The following is a 20,106-nucleotide window of genomic DNA, read 5'->3' as shown; positions in this document are numbered from 1 at the left end:
TTGGATCCGTGAAACTGCTTGGAATACTTGCCAGTGCCATCTTTCCTTCATTTTCCCATAGCAAGTTAATTGTTCTAAGCTCTCTTATGGTTGTTTCCATTCTCTAATGTACTATTGTATAGTTAGGATTAAAACAAATTGTATAAAACCTCATATAAAAAATGCAAGATATTTATGATTTTTTTATGATATTTTATACAATGAATATTTTACTTGGGGTAGATTTTATGGTATTGTTTGCACAACATCTACTATGAGGGAGGAAATGATATTGTCACTTTCAATAATATTTAACTCACATATGTCTCTGCATATTTCCTTATCATGTTCAGATTGATCCAAATGAAGAGTAGGTGTGAGTTCAATCATATTCTTGATGTAGTACAGTGCAAAAGAAAAAAAAAACAAACCTAATTATCATTGAGTTCACTTTGGAAAGGAAAAGATCCCCTGAAATTAGAAGTTGAATTAAGCAGTTTTGTAAGCCTTCAGTTTCTGATATTTCTTTACTATCAGGCAGTAGTGACTATTCTGCCTCTTGCCAAAGGCAGCTTATTAGAGTTGAAAAAGGCATCCTGTGTTGGACCTCCTTGGGGTCTGCCCTGCCGCCTAGGTTACTATTTACATTAGGAATACTGTTCTTGCTATTGACCCTCTCTAACAATTTAAGTATATCTCTGAAGTTATGTAAATTCCATAATTTCAGGAATGATATTTAAAGGAACATTCTGCATCAGAAGTGATTTATTGTGACACATTAATATTAATCAGGATATAATCAAGAGAGAGAAATGACATAGTAATTTGAACAGAGATCATTTAAAATTAAAAAATTAGTAACCACCATAAAGAATTTCAGTGGGAGGGACAGGCTAATAAGAACTAAAGAAAACTAAAGAGTATAGGAGTAGCAGATTTAAGAAGCAGCCATTACCCTATAGCTGAGAGAGCTGCCCAAGGAAGAGCCCTCCCCAACCCCAGGGCTAAGATCCTGACCTTGCTGGAGAGGTTATAGCTGTGGTCACTGGATGGTAGTGGAGCTGCTGTGGTGTGGTATAACTTGCCAGAAGTATGCCCTCTAGGCGACTAGGGAAAGCAGTTCACAGGGAGATGCCTTACTGGAGGCACTCTGTTACAAAACCATCCAGAGAGTGTGCCAAGGGAAGCTGCCATCTGCTGGGTGCTGCTAGCTTACTTGCACTGCAGGAGCCTGGTGCTGGGGAAGACACCAGATCTGAGAAGAAAAACCCTTTCTTCTACTAGGTCCTTCCAGCACCTTTTATCCACAAAGGTTAACATTGCACCAGCTGTTAAAGGAAAAATATTTTAAAAGCCCATATCCGTTTTCAGAGCAGGCAGTAAAAGGTGAATTTGGAGCTAAGATACAATAAATTGATAACTGGCATACATGGGAATCCCTATCTATCCATTGTCAGGGTTTTGACAAAAGCTGTTGTGCTGAACTTATTAGAAAATCAACTTATTATTTTCAAAATGCAATTTATGGTTTCTGGTCTTACATTTAGGTCTTTAATCCATTTTGAGTATATTTTTGTATATGGTGTTAGAGAATGTTCCAATTTCATTCTTTTACATGTAGCTGTCCAGTTTTCCCAGCACTGCTTATTGAAGAGACTGTCTTTTCTCCATTGTATATTCTTGCCTCCTTTGTCATAGATTAATTGACTATAAATGCATGGGTATATTTCTGGGTTCTCTATTCCATTCCATTGATCTACGTGTCTATTTTTATGCCAGTTTTGATGACTTTAATTTTTTAGTATAGTCTGAAGTCAGGGGGCATGATTGCTCCAGCTCTATTCCTGTTTCTCAAGATTGTTTTGGCTAGTTTGGATCTTTTGTGTTTCCATACAAATTTTAAAATTATTTGTTCTAGTTCTGTGAAAAATGCCATTGGTATTTTGATAGGGATTGCATTGAATCTGTAGATTGCCTTGGGGAGTATGGTCATTTTAACAATATTCTTCCAATCCAAGAATAAGGTATATCTTTCCATATGTTTGTGTCATCTTCAATTTCTTTCATCAGTGTCATAGTTTTCTGAATACAGGTCTTTTACCTCCTTAGTTAGGTTTATTCCTGGGTATCTTATTCTTTTTGACGTGATGATAAATGGGATTGTTTCCTTAATTTCTCTTTCTGATAGTTCATTGTTAGTGTATAGAAATGCAAGATTTATGTATATTAATTTTGTATCCTACAACTTTACTAAATTCATTGATGAGCTTTAGTAGTGTTCTGGTGGCATCTTTAGGATTTTCTATGTATAGTATTATGTCACCTGTAAATAGTGACAGTTTTACTTCTTCCTTTCTAATTAGGATTCCTTTTATTTCTTTTTCTTCTCTGATTGCTGTGGCTAGGACTCTTTGACATAAATCATAGCAATATTTTTTTGGATCTGTCTCCTAACACAATGGAAATAAAAGCAAGAATAAACAAATACAACCTAATTAAACTTAAAAGCTTTTACAGCAAAGGAAACTATCAACACAACAAAAAGAAAACCTACTGAATGGGAGAAAATATTTACAAATAATGTGACTGAAAAGGGGTTAACATCCAACATATATAAATAGCTCATACAACTCAACATCAAAAAAACCCAACTGGATTAGAAAATGGGCAGAAGAACTGAATAGACATTTTTCCAAAGAGGACATGCAGATGGCTATGCACGTTAAAGGACGCTCAACATCACTAATCATCGGAGAAATGCAAATCAAAACCACAATGAGATATCACCTCACACCTGTCAGAATGCCTGTCATCAAAAAGAACACAAATAAGAAATGTTGGCAAGGATGTGGAGGAAAGGGAACCCTCCTGCACTGTTGGTGGGAATGTAACTTGGTGCAGCCACTGTGGAAAATAGTATGGAGGTTCCTCAGAAACTAAAAACAGAACTACCATATGATCCAACAATTCCACTCCTGGGTATATATCTGAGAAAAACAAAAACAATAATTCGAAGAGACACATGCTCCCCTGTGTCCATAGCAGCATTATTTACAACTGCCAATATATGGAAGCAACCTAAGTGTCCATTGACAGATGAATGGGTAAAGAAGGTATGGTATATACATACAATGAAATACTACTCAGCCATAAAAAAGAATGAAATTTTGCCATTTGCCACAACATAGATGGACTTGGAGGGTATTATGCTAAGTGAAATAAGTCAGACAAAGACAAATACTGGGGCTTCCCTGGTGGCGCAGTGGTTGAGAATCTGCCTGCCAATGCAGGGGACACGGGTTCGAGCCCTGGTCTGGGAGGATCCCACATGCCGCGGAGCAACTAGGCCTGTGAGCCACAACTACCAAGCCTGCGCGTCTGGAGCCTGTGCTCCGCAACAAGAGAGGCTGCGATAGTGAGAGGCCTGCGCATCGCGATGAAGAGTGGCCCCCGCTTGCCGCAACTAGAGAAAGCCCTTGCACAGAAACGAAGACCTAACACAGCCAAAAATAAATAATAAATAAATAATAAATAAAAATTTAAAAAAAAGACAAATACTGTATGATATCACTTATATGTGGAATCTAAAAAATACAACAAACTAGTGAATATAACAAAAAAGAAGCAAACTCACAGATACAGAGAACAAACTAGTGGTTACCAGTGAGGAGAGGTAAGGAGGAGGAGGCAGTATAGGAGTAGGGGATTAAGAGGTACAAACTATTAGGTATAAAATAAGCTACAGATATTTATTGTACAACCCAGGGATTATAGCCAATATTTCATAATAAGTATAAATTGAGTATAATCTTTAAAAATTGTGAATCACTATATTGTACACCTGTAACTTACATAATATTGTACATCAACTATACTTCAATAAAAAAGGAAAAAAGAGAGTAGATATGCCTTGAAGAATGTCATTATAATTAAGCAAATAAAATTTTTGCAGCCATTTGGAGAAAAAAATGCAATTTACCTATTTGTCTATGGTAACTTTTAAAGAAACTGACTCACTGTAACCACTCCCCCTTATCACATTTGTGCTTCAACTAGTTCTTTGAAACAAAATGATCTAATTATTTTAAGTATTTAATAATTAGTCAATATGGGAACTACTGCTTACAAAAACAAGTGCTCAATATTTGTGAGAATGGGAGGTTTTTAGTTTGGAGTGGAAATAACTTATGTGTTACCTTAAATATTATAACAAATTACTTTTCAGATGTCTGTTGCCTCTGCATTACCATTAGATTTTAAGTCGCTCCAGGGGGACCAGGCTCGAGTCATTCTTGTTTACTCTGTATTACAGTTTGAGTAGCCACAGAAAACCTATGAGAAGAAAATACCCATTGTGACACCGTATTCATAGAGACTCCTCACAAAGACAGTGAATTTTATTTTATTTTATTTTTTTTTTTTTTTTTTTTTTATAAATTTATTTATTTATTTATTTTTGGCTGTGTTGGGTCTTCATTTCTGTGCGAGGGCTTTCTCCAGTTGCGGCGAGCGAGGGCCACTCTTCATCGCGGTGCGCGGGCCTCTCACTGTCGTGGCTTCTCTTGTTGCGGAGCACAGGCTCCAGACGCACAGGCTCAGTAGTTGTGGCTCACGGGCTCAGTTGCTCCGCGGCATGTGGGATCTTCCCAGACCAGGGCTCGAACCCGTGTCCCCTGCATTGGCAGGCAGATTCTTAACCACTGCGCCACCAGGGAAGCCCGACAGTGAATTTTAGATGTTGCAGACACAAGTTCTGGAATACAATTATTTTCAGGAAGAAGTAATAACTGTAGTAATTACTGTTATCTTTGGTTTGAGAAGCTCTTCTATTGTCGTCCTTAAGAGAGAGGATTTTCTTGATGTTGTTGCCCAGTTTACTTGTTGAAGATATATCAATCTTGATGGAAAAGGAAAGCTTAGAGAAGTAGCATTTATAAGATTTATATGTTAAAGATGTTAATTTATGAATGTAGATATGTTATCATGAAAAGATGTCACTGTTAAGAGACCAGAGACTAAGTTTCTCCCCAATATTTTAGCATAGTAGCTATTAGTGATTCAGTATCCAAAGCATCGACTAAAGGTAGCTTATTGCTGAAAAGGAAAGATATGGAAGAGAGAAGGAGAAATGAGTAAGGATTGCATAGTCATAATCTTCAAATCTATCTAAAGACATACGGGTATAGAAGCATTCTTTCTATTTTCTTATTGTAATTACTTTAAATAGTTTTTTTCTTAATACTGTCAGTAAGAATGATCTTTTTCCTTCTTAACAAATAGTACAACTGCTTCTTTTTTCATTGGCAGGAAAGGAATAATAAGAAATAAAATTCTGTGTTTAGATTCTATGTCAAGTTAATTTTCCTTAGCTGTTTTATTTAGTAGGATATAGAGTATATATTTAATACAGTATGAATAATACAAATGAACTCATAACTGAGATGAGACAGTGGTCATGTTTAATTGATATTTATCAAGATTTCACTGAGTGTCATAACATTGTATTTTATAAAAACACTCTCTGTGAGTTGTTTTCTGATACTTTGCTCTATTTTATACTTGTTCCTTTTAACTGTAAATTGAACTTGTCAGTACTTTGAAATTCTGAAACTGCAAGAATGGCAGAGAAGAGGGCAAAATAATTTTTTTCTCTCCGAATAAAATAAGAAATAAAAGCCAAAATATATAACAGCAACAATATCAGCAATACCACCACCAGCAACAAAACCCTAGAGTGCCCTGCATTCCTGAAGCTGAGGGTACTTGGGTATCTCTGTTCTTATTTCCCCTATTCACGTAAATGCTGTATTACCAATAGAAACATTTTAAGGTTGGGAACCCAAGCAAAGCACTGTGGATTCTCTGTTGTTTGTGAGTTGGAACACTAGGGGACAGCACTAAAATATTCCATAGTTGTTTGTTATTGATCACTTGCATACTGTATAATAAGTATGAGATTTTCCTGTTAACGACTATTGAAGGCCCTGTTGATTTCAGTGGATGAAAAAGCACAGAGAGGAAGATGAGCTTTTCAAGTCTATAATTTCAGCCTTTGTAAAATGATGATTTGAATAATTTAGAGGAAGCTCCAGGCTGTTTTTTGGTTGCAAGGAGATAGTAAGGCATGATAACTTAAAGAATTGTGATTTTGTGTTACAAGTGGTTTCTTCTTTTCATTCTGTGGTGGTAAATATTTTGCACAAATTTTTATTTCTAATCTTGTTTTCCAGGCACTTTGGAAAGACATGAAACGGGAGAAAGAGCAAGGATTATTCTTAATTGTTGTGATGATTCACAGCTTCTAAAGCCTGAATCTGTACTTCCAGTTGCCTCAGAGACACATAAGCACAAAAGTGTAGAACAGAGGTCCTCCAGCTCCTACCAGTTTGGGCCAATACCTTGCCCTGGTCTGCAGGTGGAGTCTTCATGTAAGGTAAGTTCAAATCAAGCTGCTGCTCACGAAGAACATTATCAACCCTGAGTAAGAAGTAATGTGCTTTCATAAATATGTGGCCATTAAATATCAGCACAAATATAAGAACTCGGAGATGATCGAATCTACCAGACGTACCTACCAAGTGATCTTGGCTGAATCGGGATAACTTTTTGAGTGATTATTATTTTTGAATGACTATAGCATTCTTTTTTTGATAAGACAGGTCCTGGCTTATCAAGACTGAACAAGTTTTATATTAATCCTTGAATTCTAGATGGTTTTCAATGAAAAGGGGGGAAAATTATATTCTGTGGTCTGGATCGATTTTTTTTTCACGTGGGTATTTGACCTCTTTTTAAAATGCTGATTACAAGTAAACCAAAAAACATCAGAAAAACTGGATCGTTGTTTGGGCAATTCTTTTGGTATACTCAGCATCTCTAGGATCACTAGCTCTTTAGGATTCCAGGCCTCAGATAACACACAGTGATGGAGTTTACATTCATTTTCTCAAGCCGCGTTAACCAGCGTCACAGAAATTTGCATGAGTTTGATTATTTTTCAGTTCTAAACATGACAGAGCAATTTAATCTGCTTTCTTTAAGGGATTCTTCCATTCTTCTGTCATCTACACCTCCAAGTTATCCCCTCCTCAGGTTGCAACTGTGGCATTTATATGCGTATATATAATGTAGTATTTTTTTATGTAAACATATTTTCATAATAATGTCTACTTCTTTTTAATGGCTGCATCATGCTCTATACTGTATATATACTATACTGATATGAATTATTTTCCTATGGCTTAATATATGGATTGTTTTTTATGCTTCAGTTTAGGACTAACACAACTAATGAACCTAAAGTTTTTTTTTTTTTTTTTTTAATATTTAGTGTTATTTAATGGGATATATTTCCAGAAGTGGGGTTTCTAAGTCAAATTTTAGCTGATTTCTATTTATATGTTGTTAACATTTTCCGTTATTTTAATGATATTATGAAGACTTAAAGTAACATTAATAAGGACTTTAAATAAGACTTTATTTTATCTCATGTGTATGTATGTAGTTAGAGGCAAAAGGATGTGTCATTTTTTAAGAAAGGCCAATTGGCTGCTAAGCTTTGCCTCAGAGCTGCAGGGGTGGAGGTGGGGGGACCAGCATATGAGCCTCAGCTTTTTAGGTTTAAAGACTAGATTTCAATTTTATCAGTGAGGCCAGAGTTTGTCAACCTTTTGAGAACTGAGTCATACTAACAAAACACCCAAGAAATGAATATTTAAATTAGAATGACAATTCTTTAATTTATAATGATAAATATGATGGCAGTTCATTGCTCAGCAGTCTCACAGTAGCAAAGCTACAGGGCATGAGGGAGAACCGGGAGGTGGAATTTTAGCAGAGGATTCCTTGATGGGCATGGAGTCAGAGCCCCAGGGTATTCATTCATTGAGCTCTAAGAAGCTAATGCAGTTCCTGCTTTCAGCCCATCGAGGTACTATCTCCCTTGGTCAAGGCTGATATACATTGAAAAATTTCTAAATTTTGGATTTCTCTCTTTAGGCCAGCTACTTTTGTTTATGCTTTCTCCTGCAGATGTTAAAACCAGTGATTAGGCTGCAGCTTTTTTTCCCCCGTTCTTTCCTTTTCTTATTTAGTCTAATTGTTTTTAGATTTTTTCAAATCTGTTTTTCACGTTCTTAACTTGAAAGAAGTCATGGTTTTTTTCTTTTGGCTACGCCGTGTGGCATGTGGGACCTTAGATTCCAATCTGTGCCCCCTGCAGTGGAAGCTCGGAGTCCTAACCACTGGACCACCAGGGAATTCTCAGGAAGTCATGTTTTATAAGGACAATTATATCAATATGATGAATTTTTTTTAACATTCACAACTGAAGTTGAAAGTGATAGGGTCTTAGTCTCCTAAAGTGGGAGACAGAACCACACTTCTATTACGTATTTTAAGGTTGGGGTAAATAAAGCCCAGTGAGTGAGCCAGCTGACTGCCAAGCATTCCCATCTTAATGTGGCTTTGTTGCTTTTCTTTCACAATAGAATTTGTATTTTACAGTGGAAATTATATGCTAGAATAGTGGATGAGAACTTGGATATGTCTTTTGACTCGTGCATGTCATATGCCTAAGGTCTGCAGGAGCAAATCTCATTCATCAAGTGCCTATTTTACTAGTTTAATTCCCAGAAGGTAAACTGACTGCTGTTTCTTGCAGGACCTCAGAGCTACCCTTTAGGTAGTGATAATAGTATATATAGATTTCATTTTCTTTATGTAATTTTGTTTCTTTCTTGACTCCAGAAGGCAATAAAATGCCGGGGTCTTGTTTTCCTACTCTTAGGCTGATCCCAACTTCATTTCCTAGCTGCTGCCCTTTACCTTAGATGACTGCAATTTCCAACTTTTACTCTCTACAGAGTTGGAGAACTGAATTAGACAGGATTATCACCTCCTTTGTTCTATGTACTTTACGTCTCTTATTATTGAGCTTACTGTTGAGTAGAGCTATTTTTATTTGTGCTTCTCCTAAGTTATATCTTCTCCAATTATGTACTGCATATCTTCTTCTCATCGTCTTAGATTTAAGCCTTTAAGATTGTTTTATCTTGATCTTTTATTTATGAATTTGATAAGCATAAAATTTCAAGAATGCTTATAAATTCTCCATTCTCCTTTTTGTTAATATAGTAAAATGCTTCATTAGTTTTCATAAGATTAAAAAAAAGCGGATTTAAAGAAGAGGAATTGAATCACACTTATTTCAGAGCTGGGAAAAATGAGGGACAATAAGCCTGTAAAATTTGGAACTATGTAGGGTTACTCTGTGTTTCAGAATTTTTTGGTATGGACTTCAGTGAGAGACAAGTCAAGTATTTTCGAATGGTAGCATGAACTGTTTAAGTGGAAGAATAGCATGTAATATCTATGTGGTGAGCTCTTTGTATTTGGCAATATTTTGCATTTATTAGGATGCTGTGTCCACTTTTCCTTCTTGCATTTGAAGAGTGCATATAGATTTAGGAGAAGGTTTTAAAGAGAACAACAAATACAATAAAACATTTAAAAAATGGGTCCAATTAGAAAGGCCAAAGGAGTTGAATTTGTGCAGCTAGGCAAAGAAAAACCTTTGGGGTAGGAGAGGACCAGAGTCTTAAAGGATTTAAAGGAATACAATATCATATTAGTGATGGGGAACTGCTTTTCTCAGATTCTGCTGAGGATAAAACAAGATAAAAACTGTTTAAATTGCAGTGGGACGAATTTAGCTTCAGAGTAGAAAATAAACAACCTTACTAAAATCATCTTTACATGGCAGAACTCTTCGTTACCTCATCAGATTTTAACGAGGGAAGGTCTTTTTTGTCTTTTATTCTGTTGGTTGGTTTTAAATTCTTTTTCCACACTTCTTGTCTGTAAAATGAGTAAAAAAAATAAACAGGATTATTTTAACTGCCACAATTTAGACCCATTGTAATGTCCTGGAAATGCCTTTTAAAAAAACAACCTGATTTTCGGTAGAATGGGTCCCCAACAGCTTCCCCTGGTTGCTTTTTTAGAGTTACATGTTTAATATGGCAGCCATTAACCATACATGGCTATGGAGCACTTGAAATTTGGCTAACACCACATGTTAAAATGATGTTTTGGATATACAGGCTTAAATAAAATATATTATTAAAACCAATTGCACCTGTTTCTTTTTATGTTTTTCAATATGGCTACTAGGTAGTTTAAAATTACACATGCAGTTTGCATTTTATTTCTGTTGGACAAATGTTGAACTAGACCAGGGATAAGCAAACTTTTTTGTAAAGGACCAGATGGTAAATATTTTAGGCTTTGCAGGCTGTATTTTTGCTGTTGTAACTATTCAGCTCTGCTGTTAGAGCACAGAAGCCACCACAGACCATTCTTAAACAAATGAGTGTGGTTGTGTTTTGATAAAATTTTATTTACAAAAACAAGCAGTGGACCACATTTGATACTCGCTGGCCATTATTTGCCAATTTCTGCTCTAGTCAGTCCTCTCTAGACTTGGAAATCATGAGGTACTTGGAGGAACTAGCAAAATAGCCAATACCTACCCTCTCCCTAGATATCTAAATTTTTAATAAAGCAGCTTATCCCAACTTCTTCTGCACTATGAGGAACGTAATCCAAAAGCCCTTGTATCAAGTCTGTTCCCTGACAGCATTCATGAAATTGATGTGTTTGAAAATCTGCCCTTTGTGGAAAACAAATGTGCACATTATGCTTCCTAATCCAAGCAAGATTTTTTAAAATGAAATTTCCTTTAAATAAAGCACTTATACATGCATCATTATCTAAATATATAAAATTGATTATAAATAATGCATTTACATTTATTTACGTTCCAGTTGAGCTTTCTAGAAATATGTTTGTATTTTTTTAACCTTTAGTTGACCTTAGAGTGATGCCTGTTTGGTGCCATTTGCTGAAAAATCTTATTAGAGCTTTATCCTGCTACCTCTTGTAAAACACAGATGGTGTACTGGTAGGCCACCAATAGAAAATCGGATCCCAGTACTACATATTACTTTACTGGAATGCAACATTAGTTCTTTTACATTTTATGAAACAAAAACATAACCAAAATGGAACTAGAGTAGTTTCTTAATTGTGCAATTTGAAAATTTCACCTGCGAATTTACATGTATCAATATGAAATAATAATTCACTGTGGCAATATTGCATGTTGCAGATTAACTCAGTTTTCATTAAACTATCTATATTTTATTATCAAAATTGCATTATTACAAAAAGCACAAATAATATTTATTTGAAAACAATTGTGTTATATAGGGATAAATCCTGAATATAGAATGATAATTTTCACATTTTTGATTAGTAGTTAATTTTCGGTATTCTTTTTAATGTAATAAACAGCATATGCCTATTGTTTCTAATGTAGACAATATTTTGCATCAATTTTATATAATTTTAAAAGAAAACAGATTTTTATTATTAGACATGCCAGCCCTTCATGAAAATATAGGAATTTCTCTCTGTTAACATTGGATTAAGATTTTTGTTTTAAGTATTTTGATTTAGTGAATCCCAACTCAAAACTTAGTGCCTAAATGATATCACCTGTCCTAGTGAGATAGAGAAATATACAGTAGCAGAGAAATATAGAAGTCAATTTGCTTTTTGAACACATGTGAGGTGGTGCAAGTTTTTGACAGTGTAACCATTTCTCATAAGCATTTTATATGGTAATTTTAACTACTGTAAGTCAAAAAAATTTCTGTAATATGCAATGTTTTGTAGCTGTTTTATGAAGGATATCCCTTTTCTTACTTTGTGGCATGAGTTTAAGCATTTTTGATACAAAGTTCCCTCAGTGTTGAGGAAACCTCTGAAAAGCATATCACAGCTTTGTTCCAAAACTAATTCAGGAGGTCTCAGAGTCACTGTGAAAAGTAGGAACCCCACACCATTAAATGACTCCAGCTGTCCGCCTCGCACACAGAAGCAACCCTGAATTTCCTTACAGGACTTCAAAGCCTTGCTTGTATCTAAACATTCGTTGGCCATGTAAATCAGAGACACAAAAGGAGAATGCTCCTATTTCATGGTGCACGGCTGGTCTGAGTCCGGCTTTGTGCTGCACGTGCCGGTGGGGAGTGCCAGAAACAGAAGGGCACTGTTCTGACGCGTGTGACAAATGTAGTTAACACCAGATCCATATTAATGTTGTCAAGTTCCCTTGATGTATTTAAACAGATTTTAATTATTTTCAGCGTCCGTCCAAAGGCCTGAAATATATAGCCTAATAGTTCTTCAAAGAAACCTTACTTAATGTGTGAATGTAAAACCTCTCATAAAAATGAAACTTTTATATTAGGCTTAGTCATTGACATAGGTTATTCATCAAGTCAGCAATTTGTGTGGCAAAGTGCCATTTGAATAGCGTATTGTTAGGCTACTTATGGTCCACTTGACAAGGGCTCTTTCTGTAAATAGTGCAATTTGACTCCAGCTGTTAAAGAGTGGCTTTGACAGCAACCAAATAGAATGGAGATGCCTTACTGCACTGCCGAAAAATCAATATTGGGTTCTTGTTCATGGTAACCTGTTCTTTTCTCTTCTGTAGATTTATAAACAACTATCAAGGGTTTATAAGTGGAAGTTTAAGTATTATTTTAAATGTAATTCACTTTGAGTCTCAAATTAAGACTTGTGATAAATGGTACAAGTGCAGAGTTTTAGGATATTATTTCCACCCCCTGGTTCATGTTTAGTCACGATTACAGTTAAGTTGAATTTGGATTCTCCAGCTACAATAGAAAAGAATTAGTGTAAAACATGGACTCAAAAGTGTGTGCCTATTGTATATTGCCAGTGCAATTATTTCTTCTTTTTGATTCTCTTATCAGTTTATCTTCTGTGTCCTCCCATCTTCTCTGTGTGTATACCTTTCTGTACAGATGGCAGGGTTCTTTGTGGTTGTGCCCATGGCAACACCCACAGATGTTGACAGCCAGTAATGTCCCCCGTGTTGTTGAAGATTTCCCTAAAGCAGAGTCTTGCTGGTTTTGAAGATTTTTCTAGCGTTTTCAGCAATACAGGGTTGCTATGATACCTGACTGGCGGTAATAGATATTGAATCTTTTAATTACAGTAACCACACACAAGGACTTTTTTCACTGGCTTTCTCTGCTGTTGCTAGCTGCTATATTTAAGATACAGAAGAGGAAGTGAAATTATATACTCAAGATGAGAAAAAAATTTCCAGAGTTTACTTCGAATTCCAATATTTAATTTTAAAAAATTCCTGGTGTAAAAACCTTTTAGCAGACTGATGGAAATATAGTTTATTTAAATTACAGATATAATTTATTAAATTATTTCTAGTTTTGACTGAACTTGATTTTGAATTTTTATTGTTTACCTGAGATGTCGTTAAGCCTTCGTCTAAGGTGTGCTAAGCAGGATTTGAAAAAGCTGTCATTTTTAACATGGGAAAAGCTGGTGGAATGTGTACTTTCTCAAATGCCTCTTTCAGTGAAAGCTGTTAAAGTAGCCATCTTCCTATTACTGACCAACTCTGCATTTATTGAGCTTGTGGCTGAGATAGCAACTGAAAATTCATAAAGCTGATAATTGTGTACAAAGACCTGTAAGGCTGATTCAAGGTCAGTGTTATTGTTTTTATAATTGCTGAGAGGCAGTTCTCATTTCTTCAAGAAGAGGGGTTTGTTCTGCTTTGATTTTAGTTGGTTTCAAAAAATGTTATCCCTTCTGTTAATTCTAAAGTAAATCTTTTCACTGAATAAATGTTTATGTTGTTCTTTAGCGCTAGATTTAGCTAGATTTACCTCAGTACTTTTCCCCACCCCCACAATATTAATCAATCCTGTAAGAAACATGGGAATCTAGGATTATAACTTTTCTCTTGAACTAAATATTCTGATTATAGTCATCAATTGACTTGTGGGTGAGGATTCTAGCTTAGAAAGATGAAGAAAAGTTAAACATATCAGGCAGTTTTATTTTGTATTTAGATTAATCTAGGGACAGAGTAGCATAATTTATTAAAGCATGTCTTTAAATTTGCCTCCATTTGCACAATAATTTTATAGGGATATTTTAGAAAGTATATATTATGTAATAATGTACCTACCATATTACCCACCATAACCATTTAGAGACTTTTTGTTTCTCCCTCATTTTTTTCTTTCCTACATTTTTTTTTCCTCAGTTGTAATTAAAAGCAAAACAAAAACAAAAACCCTGTGACTTTTCAAATTTGTTAAGGCCAGCTTCTTGTAGGACCTAAAGATGGACTATTCAACTTACTGAAAGAGGTCTAAATCTTCTGGGATACAAATTCACTCCAGTGGATTTAGATGTTCTGTTATTGAGCAAATTGCTGGTTCTGATTAGAAGATGATGGTAAATGTTACTCCTTACAGAAACTTGGAGTTTTCTTGGTAACCAAGTCATTGTCTGACATCAGGAATATTTTCTGCTTCTATCCTATTTTTGATGACTACCACAATGGATGGTATTTTGAGGAGTAAAAAATGAAGTTTATAGAAATTCAGATGTTGAGTTAACTAAAAGGGTTAGTGGCTTATAACAGGAAAGAAATGAAAGAGAATAAAATCTTTCTTTTTGAAAGCTGGTAATGTCACTTATAGACTGAGAGTACCATCTGGACCCATTTAAAGGAATCCCAACAGGAGCACTCCTTCTGTACCAATGACTTGTGTTGAAACTGGCCCTAAGAGAGCAGCAAATGCAAAAATGTAACAGGAAGCAATTCTCAGAAAAGAAAGCATCTCTTCTCATGGACTATTTCCCCTATGTTGATAAAAACAAAATGTATGAAGACCTTAGCTTTGAATCTGTAGATTGCTTTGGGTAGTATATTCATTTTCACAATGTTGATTCTTCCAGTCCAAGAACATGGTATATCTCTCCACCTCTTTGTATTGTCTCTAATTTCTTTCACCTGTGTCTTATAGTTTTCTGCATACAGGTCTTTTGTCTCCTTAGGAAGGTTTATTCCTAGGTATTTTATTCTTTTTGTTGCAGTGGTAAGTGGGATTGTTTCCTTAATTTCTCTTTCAGATTTTTCGTCGTTAGTGTATAGGAATGCAAGAGATTTCTGTGCATTAATTTTGTATCCTGCTACTTTACCAAATTCATTGATTAGCTCTAGTAGCTTTCTGGTAGCATCTTTAGGATTCTCTATGTATAGTATCATGTCATCTGCAAACAGTGACAGCTTTATTTCTTCTTTTGCGATTTGGATTTCTTTTATTTCTTTTTCTTCTCTGATTGCTGTGGCTAAAACTTCCAAAACTATGTTGAATAATAGCGGTGAGAGTGGACATCCTTGTCTTGTTCCTGATCTTAACAGAAATGGTTTCAGTTTTTCACCATTGAGAACGATGTTGGCTGTGGGTTTGTCATATATGGTTGAGGTAGGTTCCCTCTATGCCCACTTTCTGGAGAGTTTTTATTATAAATCGGTGTTGAATTTTGTAGAAAGCTTTTTCTACATCTATTAAGATTATCATATGGTTTTTATCCTTCAGTTTGTGAATATGGTGTATCACATCGATTGATTTGCATATATTGAAGAATCCTTGCATTCCTGGGATAAAACCCACTTGATTGTGGTGTGTGATCCTTTTAATGTGCTCTTGGATTCTGTTTGCTAGTATTTTGTTGAGGATTTTTACATCTATGTTCATCAGTGATATTGTAGTTTTCTTTTTTGTGACATCTTTGTCTGGTTTTGGTATCAGGGTGATGGTGGCCTTGTAGAATGAGTTTGGGAGTGTTCCTTCCTCTGCTATATTTTGGAAGAGTTTGAGAAGAATGGGTGTTAGCTCTTCTCTAGATGTTTGATAGAATTCACCTGTGAAGCCATCTGGTCTTGGGCTTTTGTTTGTTGGAAGATTTTTAATCACAGTTTCAATTTCTGTGCTTGTGATTGGTCTGTTCATATTTTCTATTTCTTCCTGGTTCAGTCTTGGAAGTTTGTACTTTTCTAAGAATTTTTCCATTTCTTCCAGGTTGTCCATAAGGGGGAAGGGTAAGCTGGGACGAAGTGAGAGAGTGGCATTGACATATATACACTACCAAATGTAAAATAGCTAGTGGGAAGCAGCCACATAGCACAGGGAGATCAGCTCGGTGCTTTGTGACCACCTAGAGGTGTGGGATAGGGAGGGTGGGAGGGAGATGCAAGAGGGAGGAGATATGGATATACATGTATATGTATAGCTGATTCACTTTGTTATACAGCAGAAACTAACACACCATTGTAAAGCAATTATACTCCAATAAAGATGGTAACAACAACAACAACAACAACAAACTTTAGCTTCATTCATTGCAACTAAGAGCATGAACTTACTGAAAAATATATCCAGCTAATATTCTCATCCATTTTTCTGAATTGGGTTTTAATAGTGACATCCTGAAGGCACAACCAGTTCTCTGCATCCCCAAATGGCATTCATGCCATTAAATACAAATAATGACATAAATTACATTTTTTGTAATTTTCTACATACAATGAAGCTCATATTAGTCTGGAAACAGTTTTTTATCCTAAATGGAAATATCCTGCATAAGCCTTTGGTCCAGATATGATTATTCCTATCAGATATTTTAAAAAATGGTCATAAGAGGCCGCTGTGAGCAGCAGAGCCTTTCTTATACACGTGTTTAACTTCATGCACATCCAAATATAACTGAAAATTTTAGGTTTTATTTTTTGGTCTTCACATGTTGTCTGAGACTTACTGGTTTTTAGAAAGCTATTATGAAAGCTTACAAAATATGAAATTGTACTCACCTTTACTACTTTCTTCCCAGCTCCCACTAGAGGTCTCATTATACAAAACTTGGCCCTCTACATGTATTCTCTGGTAGCAAATATCTTACTTCCTTTTTTGCTCCTTGAACTAAAATAATAATCTGTATACATAAAAAGTAGTAATGGAGGGAGACAGGTTCATCAGACCCTTTATTCCTAGTTTTAGCATTGTAGCCTGTTAGAACCAGAAGTGGTCAAATTATCTGTTCTCTCCTTTCTTAGGAGAATTTTGGAGCCCAGTCTTGATTGAATAACACAGTAAATTGGGTTTAGAGCTGGAACTGAGACTTTCTGGTTCCTGGATCTGCTCTCTCAGTGTCAGTATAGCTGAATCCACTGGTGGATGGATCCTGTAGCCAGACTTTGACCTGCCAGATTTCTCTCATGGCTGGGTTCCTGTGTTGTCCTCTCTTCACTTCCCCATCCCATCTTCTTGAAGATTCTTTGCCAACTGAGCTTGGGATCTGGTGTACTAAAACTTGGTTTTGGATATTTTTATAGTCCCAGAATTTCAGAATTCCCTGGCTTTTCTGTGATTAGTTGATAGGATTTAGCTTTTGCTTGGAGCTCTGATTTTTCTTCTCTCTGTCTGATCACCCTCCTTAGTATACATCTGCCTTCCAGGTTGTCTCTTTAGGAACCAGTGGTCTCACTAATGACCACTCTGACTTCTTCTACCTGAACCCTTTGAGATGATGGTGTTTTAGTTTTCTGTTGCTATGTAGCAAATTGCCACAAATGTAAGGGCTTAGAACAAATTTCACTTATCATATCACCATTTCTTCTGTGCCAGGAATCTGGCATGACATTGGGTTCTTTGCTCAGGGTCTCATGTGACTGAAATCCAGGTGTGGGATGCAGTTGCTGTATCATCTGAGGGTGGGGTCCTCTTCCAAGCTTATTCAGGTTATTGCCAGAATTCATTTCCTTCTGGTTGTAGGACTGGAATCCCTGTTTCCTTGCTGGCTGTTGACCAGGGGGGCCACACATTCCTTGACATACAGTCTTTTCATCTTCAAGCCAGCAGTGGAGAACTTCTTATGTAGGGAGTCCCTCTAGTACTCTGAATCTCTGACTTCCCCCTCAGCCATCAGCCATAAAAAACTCTCTGCTTTCAAAAACTCAATGTGATTAAGTCAGGACAACTCAGATAATCTTCCTATCTTAAAGTCAACTGATTTGGAACCTTAATTACATCAGCACAATCCCTTCATGGCAGACCTAGATTACTGTTTGGTTGGATAACTGGAAGAAGATATGCTTTGCCAGGTTTTGAGAACACTGGGGGCAATCTTACAATTCTGCTAATAGATGGGAATCATTCTAACTCAGGGTGACTGCTGTCTTAGGACTATTACTCTCTTCTTCTGGTTCTGTAACATTCAACATCTGCTTAAGTGCCCTGATTAGCTATCCTGGTACTAATCGTTTCTGAAGTTTGAATCAAACTCTTGTTTCTCTTTGGGACCTTTTCACCCTGTCTGTTCCTTCAGGGAGTTCCACATGCTGGACACCTGGAAGCATAGTCAAAACCTAGAAAATATCTCCTTTAATATTTCAGGATGTTAATAAATTTCAAATTGTTAATCAGTATTATTTTTATGTAATTTTTATTGTAGCTCCTAAGCTGGGGACAATATCTACTCTTAGCATACCTTCTGAGTTTTAAATTTGATTTTGATGCTTATCTTTGGGTGGAGATTGAACATATTCTTCAGCTGTGTGACTTTCCAATATGTTGAACACACAGTACAGTTTATGAATTAGTCTTTCAACCACCAGCATGACCTGGATGGAAAGAAAAGAGCCTCAGAAATGGATATTCAACTATTATTCATCTGAGTTGTAGTCATCCTCAGATAAAATCCAAAATTATAAAGAAAAAGATATTGAAAAGGTCAACTGTAGATTTGGGGCCATAACCTCCAGCTACATATTTAATCTCCAGCTACTTGGCCTCATTAAAGTAACTCATATTCTCCCTACTGCTTGTCTGCTATCAGAATATTTCCCCTCTGATTCTTCACCTTGAAGTCTAAGCTTCAATGTCATTTTCCATAAAGTATGTAGCAGCCCACCTCCCCTTATTCTCTGTCTCAGCATCCTTTTTATTTCATTTTTTATTTTCCCCACCTTCCACAACAGTATAATCTCAAAACAGGCAGTGATATGCTGTCAGTTTATCATGGTATCCTCATCACCTGCATATGTTGAACACAAGGCAGATTTTCAGAAAATATTTGTTGAATAAACACATGGACTAAAAATTACTAAAGTTGAAACATGAAAAATACACGGTAAGAAAGTGAAGAATATGTCCTTTTTTGAATTGTAACAGAAACAATGAAAATGTATGCCCCCCCCCCCCACCAGGGTATTTACTTTGTCAGTCAATTGCTTAAAGTCCAAATTGGGTTTTTATGTGTGACTTGATCTTACAGAGGGGAGTGATCTAGCAAAAAAATAGTCAATAATAGCAAAGAGGTTGTTGAAACACAACTGCTACCCCACTGATATTTAGACACAAATTTCAATCAATTCAAAAGTTTGAAAGGCATATCGATATTTATACCAGTCCAAACCAGTACCAAAGTTTATAAGAAAAAGTTTATTAAAACTGGTAATGAAATTTAGGATATTTAGCACATTAGAGAGGAATGATTCACTACAGGTAAGATAGGAACAATGGTGAGCTGATATAGACTCAGAAAGGAAGATTAAAAGGCAGTGTAGTTAAATGGTTTCTTACACCAGCAAAGTTTGTTATTGCCCTATTCACTTGCCTTAAATTTCAGACTATTTTTTTTAGTAACAAAGTTTTCTAAAATAAGCACTCAAAAATAGCCTGAGGATTGTACTATATATCATGAGCCCTCTGCTTCCCTCAAATAATTACTTTACTAAGCCCTCCCCTTGACACAAAACCCCTGAAGCCAGCAAGAGTCTAATCACAGGTTTGTAATAACTTTTAGAAATGTAAGTATAATAAATATGAAGAGGCCTGATTTATGTTTCATTTCCCAGATGCAGAGTCTCTGGTACAATCCTCCATCCCTCAAGTGGCCGACATCACCTCCTACTTTCATAGATCATTTGAAAATTGCTGAACCTCTCATCAGAGGTTGGTGAAGAGAGGGCTGATTCTACTCCTTGATATGTATGACAGTAAATGCTTTAGGTAACTCCTTATTGTGAGAACATAGGGTAGTGTGCTGGGTTAACAGCCCGAGGAGACACCAATCCTCATGGGATTTGCTCTTCTTCCTTGTAAGATTTGCTCCTCCTCCAGGGAGAAGGTGTCTTGGTAACGGCGGGCA

General features: G+C 36.0%; 1 protein-coding gene across 5 annotated transcripts in view; it reads left to right on the top strand.

Moving 5' to 3' along the window:
- Positions 1-20,106, top strand: part of WDR72 (WD repeat domain 72) — a 193,789-nt gene that overhangs the window by 56,224 nt on the left and 117,459 nt on the right. For all 5 annotated transcript variants that reach the window (XM_082388016.1, XM_082388012.1, XM_082388013.1 and 2 more), the window contains one exon: positions 6,210-6,412. In XM_082388016.1, coding sequence (XP_082244142.1) covers positions 6,210-6,412 — 203 coding nt within the window. The remainder of the gene's footprint in view (positions 1-6,209; positions 6,413-20,106) is intronic.

This window comes from Balaenoptera borealis (assembly GCF_965194805.1).
Source record: "Balaenoptera borealis genome assembly, chromosome: 3".
NCBI lineage: Eukaryota > Metazoa > Chordata > Mammalia > Artiodactyla > Balaenopteridae > Balaenoptera > Balaenoptera borealis.
Note: the sequence above shows the minus strand (reverse complement) of the source record. Positions and strands in the feature narration are given on the sequence as shown.